General features: G+C 37.2%; 1 protein-coding gene across 1 annotated transcript; it reads right to left on the bottom strand.

Annotated features, from left to right (window-relative positions):
• Positions 1 to 320: 320 nt before the first annotated feature.
• Positions 321 to 15,740, bottom strand: LOC139966396 (RING finger protein 32-like). The gene is made up of 8 exons (XM_071969341.1): positions 15,583 to 15,740; positions 11,531 to 11,786; positions 9,987 to 10,129; positions 7,768 to 7,800; positions 5,498 to 5,622; positions 3,773 to 3,881; positions 3,160 to 3,330; positions 321 to 1,595 (listed from the first exon to the last, which is right to left on the bottom strand). The coding sequence occupies exons 1-8, from the start codon at positions 15,634 to 15,636 to the stop codon at positions 1,356 to 1,358; spliced, it is 1,131 nt and encodes a 376-aa protein (XP_071825442.1). The 5' UTR covers positions 15,637 to 15,740; the 3' UTR covers positions 321 to 1,355.
• Positions 15,741 to 16,747: the final 1,007 nt, after the last annotated feature.

Here is a 16,747-nt window from a genome sequence, read left to right as displayed (position 1 = left end):
ATATATATATATATATATATATATATAAAAAAAGGCCCGGGTCAAATCCTGGTGGAGGCTGGAAGTTTTTCACTGTTCTGGATTTTTCAACTCACTACGATTTCAATTACATATATATATATATCTATATATATATATATCTATATATATATATATATATATATATATATATATATGTATATGGTACTCGTAAGAATTAATGACCTTTGATGCTCATATTCCAATCAAAAAAATATGTATTATGCTGATATTATTAGCTATATATATATATATAAGCTTTAAAGAGGTTTCACATTGACAGAAAATATTATAAACTATGCTTTAAAAAGTGGCATTAGGGAGTATTTTTTCCTCTGTGGATAAAGTGAGTTAAATATATATAACAGAAAAGCAAAATATTTTCAGCTGAATTGCCATGATGACATCATTCACGATTATCTTTGCAATACATAGAGCTATGAGGATGTGGTGTTTACCTGAAGTGACAGAAAATGACCAGCATCTTTATTAAACAATCAACCTATAACCACGGAAATATCCCTTAAAGTCGTTAGTTGGGATTCGTCTCTCCTATAAGCAAAATATGATCAGGGTTGCGGATTTAATCTGTAATGATAATATCATTCAATATTATAAGCTGCTACATTCACAGCAATTCAACACTTGCAACAATTAGGTGATGAGATTTGGTTTTCACCTGATAAATGGAAGCGCATACGGTATGGCCCTTCAGATGGGTCTGGCCCTCTGGATACGAAATATGTGGCTTCATTGAATTAAGAGTGACCGTCACTGTTTAAAGCCGGCTATTTCAATGTCATGCAAGCTTCAGGATTCTCACTTCAATTGTTGCATGGGCTTGTGTTTTTTTTTCCCCCCCTCTTTCAATATGTACAAATATTATCTTAAATGTTTGGTAAAAAGCTTAGGCAAAAATTGTTACATGTAAAAGATTTGATGTACAGTACTCATGAAACAGTTCTAGAAAATGTCTCTTTCTTATAAATTCCAGCATAAAGTCACCATAAAATACTTCTGAATTTACAGTTGATGCCAAAAAAGAGTCACTGTTAATCTGAGATTAGTTCCTGTAAATCACACTTGCAAACATCTGGTTGACTAACACATTTCACCTTGGTCCATTGTCATCGAACGTTGTTTCCAAAATGTGGAATAATGTATATATTCAAAAGATCAACATTTTAAGGTCATGAAAATATTTGTTCATGGCTGGCTGAATTGGTGAGGGTGCTTTGGTGGGTGAATTCATAATTCCATACATACATCCTGAATACTGGATCATACAATTTTAATCCATGGTCAAAAATTGTTAACAGTTTAACACAGATGGCAGTTCACAAAGGTCGCTTTTGGTAATTTGATCTGCAAACTGGACAGACTTTAACCTCTAACAGAGATAATTCTTCAAAAGCTTCCAGACAGGCGCTGTGAAACAGATGTGTACACGAAAGAAGCACAGACTTTCTATTGCTTCTGTTTGCCATGGCTGGTGATGAACGTTGACTTGTGGCGGTGGTCCTTGTGGTAAGTGGCATAATGCAGATCGGGCAATCCTGTGAATCTCGGTCAAGAGCCTGGAATGTAAACAAGAGAAATTGAAACGAATGGTTGACAAGTTTGCCATGGTGAATGCTTAAAAATCTCTTAGATATGATGCAATACATGGTATCATGATGCCGTCTATGTGTACAGGCATAGGCGCAGGAGCCTAATTTGATTTGGGGGGGGGACTGTAACGACGTGTCCGAAAAATATAACCAAAACATGTTAATGTGCATGGCATTCATCGCTTATTACCTCACAAGCCAATAACATACAATCATTTTCAGTGTTATTACCCTTCCATATTGGTTATAATTTTTGGGGAAGTTGTTACAATGATAATATTAATATAAGTTTAACCATTGAAAAACACATTGCAAATTATTTTTCTTTCAGTGGGTGCCCGAAAATGATTCAGCATACTGCTCGAATTTTCACAAGCCCCCTCCCCCCCCCGCCTCTTACGCCTATGTGTACAGGCACAGAGTGCTGTATCAGGTGAGAGTATGAGACCAGCAGGAAACGTTCTCTACAAATAGTTGCATTATTGGTTCAAGGAAAGCTAAGTCTATCTTAATTCATGAGGTATGGCATAAATCATTTTCAAAAGTCAAATAAAAAAAACCATGACTAATATGTGAGGAAAACCCATCACCTCTCTCAGCTGGAATCCTTCATGGCATGTGGCTTGATTAGATTTTTGTTTTCATGCACTGACTGATCAGTCAGGTAATCGCAGAGAACTGGACAGCCCAGCCAACTAGCCTCACTTTAATCAAATTGGATGGTTATTATGCTTGTGTACAGACTTTGTTCAAACATTCCCTGCCTCTGTTAATTTATCCACGTAAGGCTGTATATTCAGAAAAGGGATAAATCTTGACAGTTAGCCATAGGAAGGGATTGAGGACACCCTCATTTTTTTGAAATCCTTTTGGTCCAGTGGCTAAGGCAGTGGACTTGTGATCTAAGGCTTGCAGGTTTGGGTCCTGGCCTGCATTATCATCTTCCCTGCCTGTAGCAAATACCGCCCGAGTCCACCCGAGATTGAATATCTACCCGCATTGGTAATGCTAGCCATACTGAACGCTCCTCTGCACAAATTTATGATTCAATGCACAGTGTACTATTTCAGCAGTCAATCCAAATTTGTCTTCACACAGGAAACTAGTGCTGGCCATTAGAGCACATGTGTTTACAATCATACAGGTGGCTGGTCAATTAATTAGGTGCACTCGTGGATGAATCCTTATAACAGTATTTGGGGTAGTTTATGTTATCAAGTAAAGATTATTAATGCTCAAGTGAGTTTGTGGTGTCGAGTCAGTTTTTCTATAGGCAGGCTTTACAGTCATGAGATCATTACATTGTGTCCTTGGGCAAGGCACTTTATCTCCATAGCCTCTCTTCACACCTGAGGTGTATAAATTGGGACCTGTGAGATAAACTGTCAGTAAAGCTGCTGCCATGTGAAGGGATTGTCTCAATATTTGACAGGTTATCCTTAACCAGGGTAATATTGTTATGCGCCTTGAGCACTGTTATCGATCTATATGTCTGCACTGTATTTATCCTCAATATTATTATTAAACTTACCTTTTGTGATATTTCTTCCCATTCTTCTTCCGATATTGATCTGAGAATTGATGAATCCAACCTTTCAAACACAGCTCTGCTGGCCTTCACTGACTGATCTATCTCACACAAGAAATCATTGATACCGTCACTGTCGCAAGACCTGACAAGCCGTTCCGTGATGTCGCAAAGCTGTGTGATAGATCACCACAACAGGTAAAGTAAACTTGATTGGTCGTTTTTTATTCTAATAGCACACTGAAAATGTGCGAGGGTTTGATTAATATGCATTTTATGAGTTTAAATTATTACATATAAAATCATTTTAGACTTGTAGGATGATCTTTGCACAATTTAAAGTGGCAAACTACCAAACATTACTTTGGACTTCATCTGGATATAGCTTCAGAAAAGCTTTTCATTATTTATGTAACATTCTTTCATACAAAATTCTGATAAATACTAAGCTGGATATATTTGCTATACTGGTATGCTTGATTGGTAATGGCAGCTGGTAAGAAGCCAAAGCTGAAAGAAGGACAGAAAATTATTGGAGAAATAACTTTTTTTCCCCTCAAAACCTGTGAACATGGTATAAAAAAATAATTGGTCTAATCTTGGGAATTTACTGTACCTTGTCTTCAAAGTACCTCTTTCGAAGTTTTGGGTCATTCGGTGGCAGGGTTTGTCTTAGTTTTCTGTACCAACGTCTAACTATGAATCCTCGCCAAGCAGCCTGAATTCTGTGATGGTAAGAGGATAAAACGATGCTACAGAAACGGTATGCAGTGCACTCCCAAATAAAATTGAATAATCAACGAACATGGCTATAAATAGTCACGCACGCATAAAACTTTTATCTCAAGATTTGAAAGTTATACTGGAAGTCTATTTCATACCTTTGAAACTATTCAAAGGAGTGGAGTAATAACATTTCAGGAAAACAATTTAGTGTTTTTTATGCTGTGTACAACAGCAAGGGTTTATGAATTTTGTGTATCATAAAGTAATGAAATAAAAGCCTGGTGATCCAACCGAGAGCGGACAAAAAAAAATAATACTTTTTGTGACCAACATGATTTCTCCTGAAAAGTTTGGGAGGACCAAGATTATATCAGCACCTTCTGAATCTCAACTTCTCGTCGCCCTTCGGCACCTTTAATCGAGTGGTGCGCCAGTCTGAGTTGGGGATTAAACTGATAGGTCGGTCCACCTGGGCTGTTTGTATCCAGTATAAACTCTTTCTTTGGGTATTAGGTAAGTAAGGTAAATGTAATCCTAATGGTATGGACATTATAAATTTCGGCATAAGAAAGATTGTACACACAGTCCACAGAGATCCTACTATAATAAAGTACAGCTATTGCTCTAATAATGCCACCTCTCCCTCTCCCGCCCCACCCCAATGGCACCCTTGAAGGACACAACACATTAGTATAAAGTCTATCAGTCACTCGTCACTAAATTTATGAAAAATGTATATAAAATAATATATATAATATATATATATCTGACAATAGGAGATATAATACTCTACACTGTTCGTTTCTCAACTAGTAGGTTTGGTACCGGTCTTGTTGCTAATAAAATGGAAACATAACTGCATTTTGCACATTTGAAAATGCACCCTTTAATACCACTGCCATAACAGTTTACCTGCCTTGGGCATTTCAATTGGCTTTCGCAGTAGATCTGGGAAATTTGAGCTGTGGAAGTGACTTTTCCATGCTCGTTCCCTTTGCTAGGCTTGGGGAATTGATTACAAAACACACAGGCTAATGTTCCAGACTAGTAACCTTGAAAGGTGCAGAAGAGGCCAGTGGGGGAAAAATGAACGGCATGTCTTACTGAAGGGCAGATTTTCAAATGAATCGGTTGGGACAGTATATTCATGACCAAGTTATGTAATATTCACGCGTGAATCGCATACCATTTAAATATATACCTTTAAAGTGCTGCATGTTGAATTGGGTTGCAAATTTGTGACATAAGTGTCACCAATCATTGTTAGGTATTCACACAGAACATTATATCTGCCTCAATCTAACTATGAAATAGATCTATTAGCTGTTTGGTCCTAATTAGCAAGGTTTACACCATAAAAGTACACTACAGAAAAAAACTTTATAGTAAATTTGTGGATTCAATTTTTATTTCCAAAACTTTGAGTTCTATGCCTAATTTGATTGCTCCTGTTGCAAGTTACTTGTCACTTAGGTAACAAAATACGGTTTGCACAAATTCAGCGCAAAAAGAAGGCAGGAACAGCTTTATAGGGGAACAAAATTAAGGTATAAAGACAAATTTGTTGGAAATTCAAAATGATAAAATATGGAATCTGTAACATCTTGACACAGACCTGATTGCACTCTGTATTCTGCAGACTCTGGCTCCTTCGTAAATGACCCTAGTTTGATACTGCTCTTTTCTGCACATTGGACATGTCTTCTTCCCTGTGAAGCGTTCAAAAGCTGCTAAGCAATTCTATAGAAAGCAGGCAGAGATATGGAGAGAAAGGTAGACATGAAATAATATCCACAAACAGTTTCAGTTTGCAGTAACTATTAAAGAAGGATGTCAAATTTTATAATTTTATTTATTTATTTTATTTTACAAAATTTCTATAGCGCCTTATCCAATCAGAAATTGCTCTAAGGGTGCTTTACAGTAAAATACATACAAACATGATATACAAATATATAAATTGTTCATGTAAGGTAGGTAGAAAATTTGTAATATACAATCTTTATAACAGTTTTGGTATGTATGGATGACTTCTTTGCTGAAGTATTTCATCAATTAGAAAAGATTAAAAGAGCATCGACAAATTTATTTATCATTTCAGAGTCAGTTCTCTGTCATTTGAATTATTTCCATATTCTTGGAGGCGATCATATTTCTTGAAATTGCTAAGCTACGTTCCAAAAAAATTGGGACATATCTAATGAAACTGGGGTGTGATCCTTCATGTTACACCAGTATGCGATCAGAACTGCAGCCCTCAGCAGAGAAACTGTCTATATATGGATCCCTACCAACTAATTGGACAGGATTAGCTCAATCCGATCAACACAGCTTGTAATCCTGATAGACTGGGATCCCCATCATAGCGTATTCTCCTGCCCTATGCCAATGGGGCACACGTCCAACTCGACCGTATATACCTAATCAGTCGAGTCCAAATGTATGACATACACTCTCTGAATAATTTTCAGCCCCAACGCCTGGCCTAGCTTTCTTCATCCGCCCTTTATCTTCACGATTTCACATTCTGTTTCGCCTCTGTGTACATTCCACTACAAAGCATCAAGATCCTAATTAGAGGCCAGTTAGTTGCACAATTAAGATTCAAAATATATTTACACTTCATTGATTCCACACAATAGATCCAAACAGTTGTAGCTGGAGATTTGATCTTGTTATCAGCTGGGGTAAAAAAATCACATAGTTTGCTTTGCTGTTCAGCTGCCCCAGAGTGGAAGATAAGAGGGGTAGTGATGTCAGCTAGCTTGGTATATTTTGCCCCAGATTTCAGGCCAAGAGCTAGTTCAAGCAAATAAAGTATCAAATTTCTTTGGCTGTTTACTTGCTTTGCCCTTTCTTACTGATGTTTTTCACTGCACTATGATCATCTTTTTTTGACGGATACTGGCGCATTAAAAAATGTTCATTATTATTAGTATTACAAAAGAGGCTATAAAAATAAGATGGTAAATTTTCCTCCACATTAGGAATAGTTGGGAGTTCTGACTTTCTTTTACAAAATATACAGATGGCAGTATTTATACACCTAGAGGTGATCAACAATTATATAGGCCTTGATTGGCTAACCAAAGCAATATGAGTACATGTTGTGGAAGCTTAGACTATGTCGCTTAAGATTCTGGCATTAACATAACTGGTAGATATAGTTGGCCTAGAGCTATTGAAAAACTTCACAGACTTCAGACAGCACACCCTTTTAGGGCCACTTTAAGGGTACTCATGGTCTACATCGAGCATAAATCCTGTGGCAACCTCCATCGGTGATCATCGGTGAAACACAAAAGAAACTCAAGACAGGCAGATCTGTGTTTCGGGAACAAATTTCACAGGTAAACCCACCTGCTTCCATGTGTTTTCTTATACAAATTTGTCTAAAACATGTGAAAATGTGTGTGAGAACCTGTGGACTCTAGCTGACAAATATTACAAAGTGGAACACTGTGTGTTTCTAACCTGTGCAAAACTTGTGACAATCCAACTTCAGTAAAAAAAAAAATTAATCATAATAAAAATATATATCTTTTGAAAATCCTGTGTCACACAGATTTCTATCTCAACCTGTACTGTGTGACAAAGGTTGAAACTTGCACATGTGTGTCAAAATCACAAATTTTCAACCAAGATCCCTTTGGTTTATAGGGTTAATCACAGGTTTCCATGTGTTTTTCGAAACATGTACAGTACCACATGCTTTTTTATTTTCTTGGTAAAGAGCAGCTGTAGCACTCAAGAGGTCACTTTAGTTGAATTCAGTCTGCAGATGGATGCAATCTATCTAGCGAATACTCGACTTATAAATACAGAAACTTATTTCGAAAGCTCATGATAATGTTACACTTCAAACGAGGAAAATGGTTGTCTCACCTTATGAAAGACATGCGAGCAGGACAACAATACCTGTAAAAGATATATACAAATACAAAACCTTAGTGAAAAATTTAAAAAATCGTAGTGAAAATTAGTCAAAATAGTGAAAAAATAGTGAAAATAGTGAAAAAAATTAATGAAAATTAAGTGAATATTGGTCTAATATGACAATAGAGCCCATCGAGGTTATAAACCCACTAAACTATTCAGGAGATCACATTACTTTAGGGAATTAAGTGAAACAAGTTAACACTTTGATCCTGATACAAAACTATAAATGTTTTTTTTTTTGGTCTTTTACAGAGCTGTATTGCACAATACATTTAACATTGCTTGCATTGCACAAGACATGGTAAAACAACAGAGAAGGAACTGATTTTCGTTTGTATAATAGAATCACCTTTTGTGCAATAAATGACATCTAGAATGTTGGTTACAGCTAAAATAGCGCAGAAACTCTTGTTCCTTGGAGCTTGAAGGACACATTGACAGCACAGGGTATTAATTTTATATGGTAACGCAATGTGTGTGTAGCGCAATGCAAAATTCTGAATTTGCTATATGTACATGTCAAATGTAAAGATTTATATACAGTAGGAGTTTTTCGTACACAAATAGTATAGTTTTATAAGAGTCCGAATTCAGATCCTTGAAAAACTGCTAGTGACACAGAATTTGAACACTTAATTAATCCCTGATACATTGAACTTTTATACCTATAGCAGTCTTACAGAACTTGAGAGACAATTTTTAGCAGGTTAAATGCTTTAATTTGTTTCTCTTAGAAAATTGTATTCAAAGGAAGATTTTTCCTGGAGATTGTGACTCTCAATCTGTCAGCAAAGAAAACTATATGCTTACCCGACCCCAGGGTTTAACTATATGCTTACCCTACTCCAGGTTTTAACTATATTCTTACCCTACCCCAGGTTTTAACTACTGTATATACTGACCCTATCCCAAGTTTAACTATATGCTTACCCTACCCCAGGTTTTAACTATATGCTTACCCTACCCCAGGTTTTAACTATATGCTGAACCTACCCCAGGTTTTAACTATATGCTTACCCTACCCCAGGTTTTAACTATATGCTTACCCTACCCCAGGTTTTAACTATATGCTTAACCTACCCCAGGTTTTAACTATATGCTTACCCTACCCCAGGTTTTAACTATATGCTTACCCTACCCCAGGTTTTAACTATATGCTTACCCTACCCCAGGTTTTAACTATATGCTTAACCTACCCCAGGTTTTAACTATATGCTTACCCTACCCCAGGTTTTAACTATATGCTTATCCTACCCCAGGTTTTAACTATATGCTTACTCTACCCCAGGTTTTAACTATATGCTTACCCTACCCCAGGTTTTAACTATATGCTTACCCTACCCCAGGTTTTAACTATATGCTTACCCTACCCCAGGTTTTAACTATATGCTTACCCTACCCCAGGTTTTAACTATATGCTTATCCTACCCCAGGTTTTAACTATATGCTTACCCCACCCCAGGTTTTAACTATATGCTTACCCCACCCCAGGTTTTAACTGTATGCTTACCCTACCCCAGGTTTTAACTGTATGCTTACCCTACCCCAGGTTTTAACTATATGCTTATCCTACCCCAGGTTTTAACTATATGCTTACCCCACCCCAGGTTTTAACTATATGCTTACCCTACCCCAGGTTTTAACTGTATGCTTACCCTACCCCAGGTTTTAACTGTATGCTTACCCTACCCCAGGTTTTAACTATATGCTTACCCTACTCCAGGTTTTAACTATATGCTTATCTTACCCCAGGTTTTAACTATATGCTGACCCTACCCCAGGTTTTAACTATATGCGTACCTTACCCCAGGTTTTAACTATATGCTTACCCTGCCCCAGGTTTTAACTATGTGCTTACCCTACCCCAGGTTTTACTGATTCAAGTTTCAAGGCTGACTAAACGGAATGGTAATTAATGATAATTAAAACATCGAGAGGGAATAAGTTAGTATTCACATTTTTGTGTAATTAATTACTTTTAACGTTTAATACCAATTTATTCTCAAAACAAAGAAAAGCTATGTCCACTGAATGTATTAATTATAATTGTTGCACGTGTGTCCCAAAAGACCCATAAGAAACCATTCCAGACCCTCGAATGGAACTTTTGCCATCACCTGTGCAGATGGGCATAGAGGGACTACTACAACAATTCAAAAGAATACCTGAGGTTGCAGACCAAAATCTTCTTTGCAGATAACGCAAGGAAGAGCAGAATCGTCTCTTTCAATTGACCTCATTTTCAGCGTCTTCCATTCCCCGTCAGATAAAGGCTGAGCGGGAGCATCAACTAAGCCAAATTTCTGGGCTTTGAAAAGGAAAAGGATTTAGGAAACAAAAAATACAATGTCAAGGTTGTAGTTCAACTTGTACGTACCTAAACCTACACCACTACCACTCGGGTGCTTTTCTTCTCAAGCTATATAAAGGTGATTATTGCTGATGGCATTAACAAGTACAGCATTAAGTATTTATTTGTGAATTGGCAACTTCACAAATTGTAATATTATATTGGAATATGTTGAACAGTAAGTTGCACATACAGGGCTTGGAATATTTTACAAACTACTTAAGTGAAATAAGTGAATTCCACTCAAGTGAAATTGAATTCTACTCTGAAATTGAAATGGCATTTTACTTAGGTAAAATTGAATTCTATTTCAGTGAAATTAAATTCTTCTTAAGTGGAATTGTGTTCTACTCTGAAATTGAAATGGCATTTTACTTACTTCTTCAGTGAAATTAAATTCTTCTTAAGTGGAATTATATTCACTTTAGATTGCCAATTCACATAGAAGTGGAAATAGTGGAAGTGAATTCTACTCTGAAATTGAAATGGCATTTTACTTAGGTAAAATTGAATTCTACTTCAGTGAAATTAAATTCTTCTTAAGTGGAATTGTATTCACTTTAGATTGCCAATTCACATAGAAGTGGAAATTGTGGAATTCCAATACTACTTAGGTAGAATAAAATTTTGCTTTTAAAGTAAAATGCATATTTAAAATGAAGTGAAATAAATGGGAAATATCAGGTACCTGAAAACATCTTTACTTAACTCTTGTAAAACAGTCTCTTGTCAAAAAGTGATAAAATTAGGAATAAGGAAAGTAACACAAAAACAATACATTTAACTTGTGGGTGACGAAAATTTCTATACAATGAAAAAACAAACTTGGAAATGAAAAGTATCTGAATGATTGAAACTGCTTTCAATTATACATTCCTCTTCAGTAACAAATTTCCTTTGACTTTAAGCTAAAGCACTGAGCAGGGAGAGTCAATGATACACATTGAATATACAATCCTCCTTGGATTCCATAGCAAAGTTAATTTCAAGTTACCTGAAGTCCTGCTGTTTTTAATTGATAGGACAAATCTTCTCACACTGAGAATTTGTACTTTTAGTCTGGACATGAATTGGCTTAATACATCAATGCCAGTTACAGAAGTTAATAGGTAGTTGATAAATTTGCTAGATAACTGTCAATACGTTCCATTTTGAACGCCCTCTATATTAAGCTGAATTTTTGCACTTTAGTTTCATTTTTGACTCCCTATAGCAGGGGAACCCTATTCTTGAAAAGCTATGTCAGCTCCCTCAAAGTATACAAAGACCTGATTTGGCATTAACTATTTTGTAAATTTGCACAGTAGCATTGCATCCACCACTTGTTACCTAATTAAAAAAACTTATTGACAAACTTACCTAAAGTCAATGGTTTTGGTTCAGGGTCTAAAACATATTCTTCCTCTACCTCTTGTATTGGCCGTGTCTGCTTTTGACTAATTCCTCCCTTCCCTGTGTCAACCACTGCCTTCACTGATTTCGATTGGTTCCTTTGAACTGAAGCATTAACTTTCTTACTTACCGCTAGATTTGATAAAGATAAGTCAAGATTCAGATTTCGAACTAAATGATCCTGAAATGCAACTGCTGTTAAAGCTGCTGCACTTGACCGCTTCTGTTTTGAAGGAAATAAATGAAAAATTGAAAAAATGCCAAAGCAGCTTTGTTTATAAGTAGGTCTAGCTAGCATATGCTATGTATTCATGTACATTTTGTTGTTCTTGATTTGTTCCGTGTCTAATTCTTGGAACGTGTGATGCTATTTACCCAGCAGCCGAACATAAAAGGTGTAGAGCTCTCAACTATTTATCTGGCTTCTGGATGAATAAGGGAATGCATGTTGTTATTTCATCAGCCACAGACAGATGAATAAGGACAGACACTTGCCCTATTTCCCATAGCTGTAGTGCTAATCAGAACACATAACAAAGTTATGCCCCTGGCAGCACATACAGAACTGTTTATTTAACTTGCTGCTGGTCAAACACGACACATTTTCTGATTTACCGGGTAGTTGGACCATGGAGGTAAAACCTCCATGGTTGGACAAAGATGGAATCACAAGTTGAATCCTGCATCTAGTTAAATGCAAATATTACAGATATATTACATTATATTTCAGATACAGAATAGTGTCGTTACTTGCTATAAGCACGTACAAATTTAAGAGCTCGTTGAGAGAGGTGGTTAGCTAATGGCACCTAAAATTAAAGAGTTGACTTTCATTAAAAGTAAGTTTTTGAATTGTGAATGTTCTTGACATTACACATCCCACAACATGCCCAGTGTTGTGTTGGATAAAACATCCTGTGTCATCCTGTGGTTTCATGTAATGTAATATGAATACCAACTGGAGCTGAACCCACAGTGCTTGGCACTTATTACCACCAAGTGTGGAAACCATACTCTTCACCCTGATTGGGTACTTAACAGCCATTAAAATAGTCAGGCCTGTGATACAGTGGCACAGGCAAATGGGGAGGGGGTGCAGCTCATATTGTCAGGTCAAGATTTGGGGAATGTATAAAAGTAAGTTGGCCTGACGTTTCGATCCTAGCAGGATCTTCTTCAAAGGCTATTAAATGACAAGTAACAGTAACAGGAGGGACAAAAACACGCACAGAATACAGACAGGTTAATGAGCACGGTAAACACAATGAGATAGATGAAAGGGGATTAGAAGGCAAGGGATGGAGATAAGAAAGCAACAGGGGAAGAGGAGAGGTAGGAGATGAACAGTGGAGGGACAAAGAGAGGATTAAAGGAATGGGGTAGGGAATAAACTGGAAAAGGACAAAGACAGATAGGTGTGGAGAAGATTTGGGGAAGTAAGCATTCAGCTAGGACAGAAAATGACTCCTTCCACCCTCCCCCATTTCAGCTCCACACAAAGTATTTATAAGCATAACCTTGCATTAAGGGCTTCATCTTTAGACCCAACTCATAGTCTAAGTATACCTCAGAATGCTCCAATTTCATTCTATATCTCTGAATGTTTTCTGATACCAAAATCCCCCCCCCCACCTTCGAAATCCTGTGCATGCCACTGGGGTTAACAATTTTACTTGCCTGGCTGCCTAACTTCAGTGCTTGGCCAGAAATAACACATGAATTCTGATTTTTGACTGAAAATTCTAATCTCACTAAGAATGAAAGGGTCTGAATAAAGCCATTAGTGCTGCGATAGTTTAGAAATATTTTGTCTTGCCTAGGAATATCACACTAGGTCTTTCCCTAGCCATCATATTCTTTTGATCCCTGGAACTGAAATTTTTATCATTAATTAGTGACAATGAAATGGCAGGAGTGTGTGTAATTTTTCTAGTTGTGAGGCCGGCGCAAACAAAATGGCCCCACTAAATGATGGCATTCTCACATTGATAAAGAAGTCGCGTTCGTGGCTACATTTAATACTGTCTGACTGCATCATGTTGTTTCATCAGTCATTTTGTCAAACATCGATAGGCCTGGCATTTTAATTTGTAGTTCTATTTATTATTTCAATAGAAAGATATGTTTCAGATTCTTGGTTTACATGTGATATTTTTTTAAAGGTTTTTAGGAAATTGAGCACCTTTTGCAATTTGTATCTCAATCTGACTTCAATGAAGCTTTGCTTAAATTGCTAACCTCTAGACAGTGTTTGATCAACATTTCAGTAAAGGTTGTAGCTCTACATATCATCTAGTTTGTTTGGTGGTAAGGATAAGTATATTTCTTCCTCATTCACTGAGAGTTTGACAAAAATAAAACAATGTTGAAGAATTTTCAGCATATATAAATGTACATGTAGCATGGACACTACGAAGTTCGGACACCTAAGCCTTAAAGGCATTGAAGACTAGCCCCAAACCGTGTGCCGCGATGCAAAAAAGTTAACTTTCCGTTGCTTGCAAGTGAAGCTTCTTTCTTGTCGCTACAAAATGCAGACAGTAATGAAACGTGATACCTTGTTATCTTTTATCTAGACCTGAGATGTCCATCGCTGCTTTGTGCACTGTGTTGTGGGTGTTGACTGTAGCTGTATGTATTGACTGTACATTAGTGTCTAGTTACCGACAGTAGCAAGCTATGTGTGTATTTTCTGGAATCGATGGTGGTGTATAACATTTCTGTTACACCTCATTCGAAACTAGGTCAGATTACCGACATGAGACGTTTCTTTGTGCGCGAGTCTTCACACCCTTTAAAACATGCCAAAACTATAACTTCCTTTTATTGACAAATGTAAATACATACTTGCACATGGTCATTTTGGAGAGAAAATAACTGTAGCTCCGTAGTTTTTTTGTGAAATTGGCTCTTGCTGTAGGTTGTCATAGTGAAATCATGGATTTCTTAGGGGTGTCCGTACTTTGCAATACTGACTATACCTAAGTAGAAATGATCTCATATTCTGTGTGCCATAGGGGCGTTCCTGCTCTATCCTCCGTCTCAATTTGGATGTTTTTTGGGGGTGGGGGGGTAGCTAGGGGGACATTTAATTTGGTTAAAACCTACATATACCATTTTATGTGTGTGCAATTATTTTTGTAGCCACTGTGTCGCCCACAATAATTTCTGACACGCTGACCCCTCCCCCTGGCTAAGCTGCTGCGTTGTGTTCAGGCGTAACCAATCATGCTACTGTCAAGTTCCTAGTCTCAATTATACCTAGAGTTAAGACAATCAGGACTTCATCTAGCATCTGGGTATGATTACTTTTACAAAGTCTAGCCTAGGCAAGGAGGCTTATCCAACTTACTGTGGGCCTGTTAGACTAGAGCCTATTAGCTGTAGCCTGTAGGTATAAAACTACAAAGTGGCTATTGTTACGACTAGTCGTAAGAATAATTCCCGACTACGCATGCGCAGTTGCTATTTTCATGACCAGGAGTACTATTTTTACGACGAGGAGAAACAATAATTTCCGGTTAGGGTTAGGGTAAGGGTTAGGATTGAGGTTTAGGGTTATGTTTAGGGTTACCCCTACTACATGCGCAGTTGCTTTATTTACTTTACTGCGCTTGAATTTGCCTTTGTCGTAAGAATAGTTTATAAATAATTGTTACGACTCGTCGTAAGAATAGCCACGGCCATAAAACTACAAGTAGTAACTACAAGTTACATCAGCCTAGCCCTATATGCTAGATCTAACGTTCAGTTCACTTATTTCCTTTTGCAGAAGTTTTATAACATGCAAAGATGTAGGAACTGGAATTGAATTCTGAAAAACGTTCTTGAAATAATGACAGCATCCTGTACAGTTAATCATCGGAAGTGTAGCCTTTGCAGTTTTGATCGAAAACCGATCGCGATTTCGCTGAACTGGTACCGTTGAAATCGATACCAACAAGGATAAAAGCTGCGGTTAAGATCAAACCAACCGCTTAAATTTGAGCAAGATCGCAAAAGTACTGGCTTTCAATTACATTATTGAGTCCTAATGAAGAATATGGACCAAAGGCGGCTCGTCTTCGGTCCATGATCGGTGATAGGCCTATGTAGAGAATAGTTTAGTATTACTGACAGCACACCCTTGGCGTTGAAAAGATTCATTTACCTCGATGGTTGAAACAGATTCAATGATATAGGCCTAGAATCCTTATTATATCAATTTCTATGGTAGAAGGGCATTGAGCGTCATACGTTGCTAAGACAAGTGCACTGAAGTTGCGGTCATCGCACATTATGGCAAGCCGTTTTAACAGTTTGCTCCCAATTCTACTTAATTAAGTCGAATTTAAATCAACTAAAGTGAATAAGTAATCGACCTTAGTAAAATGTATTACACTTAACAAAAGGTAGAATTTCACCTAAGTAGAATACAAATGCTCTAATTACTTCAGTGGAATATAATTTCACTTAAGCATAGAAGGAAATGGCATACATGGCCTATATTTTGATTCCACATAAGCTAAATTGCATTTTGCCATACACACGTATTGCAAGCCGTTTTAACATTTACGTCTCTATTCTACTTTAGTAGAATTAATTCCACTTCAGTCAAATGGAAGCTTAAGCTTAAGCTAAATTAATGACTCTTGAGTAATATATTATATTTGAGTTAAGCTTTGTATGTTACTTAAAGTCACTAGTTATTCAGCTTAAGTAGAATAATATTTACTAAGTAAAATAAAATTAAGCTTAAGTGAAATTAACTCCCCTTAGGTAAAATGTTACACGGTAGGTGTAGCAGCAGAGTCGAAATAGAGAAACCCGGAAGTAGATACTCGTGGGGGAAGCAGGTCACAACCCTCCGGTGGACACAGGGGCGTCAATCCGATTTGAAACGTGGGGGGGACGGAATCGATTCGAGTATTCCGGCCGTAAGTACTATCTAAGCGGAGCGCCACCATCGGTTGGCGAGCAGCGTACAAGAAAATTTTTCTTCTGGCAGATCCCTCAGATTGCAGGAAACGGCACTTCCCGTGCATTATGGCAGAAAGCAACACCCCTAAAATTGATAAAAATTTCCGGCAAATTTTTATTTTGGGAAATATTCTCGAAGGAAGGGATCGCCATTTATTCCTAAGTTTACCAATTCCTCGTCTCCCAGAAGCGCCCAACATTTAAGATATCGAAACATTTTCGTGT

The sequence above is a fragment of the Apostichopus japonicus genome, chromosome 4 (genome assembly GCF_037975245.1).
Source record: "Apostichopus japonicus isolate 1M-3 chromosome 4, ASM3797524v1, whole genome shotgun sequence".
NCBI classification, from domain to species: Eukaryota; Metazoa; Echinodermata; class Holothuroidea; order Aspidochirotida; family Stichopodidae; genus Apostichopus; species Apostichopus japonicus.
Note: the sequence above shows the minus strand (reverse complement) of the source record. Positions and strands in the feature narration are given on the sequence as shown.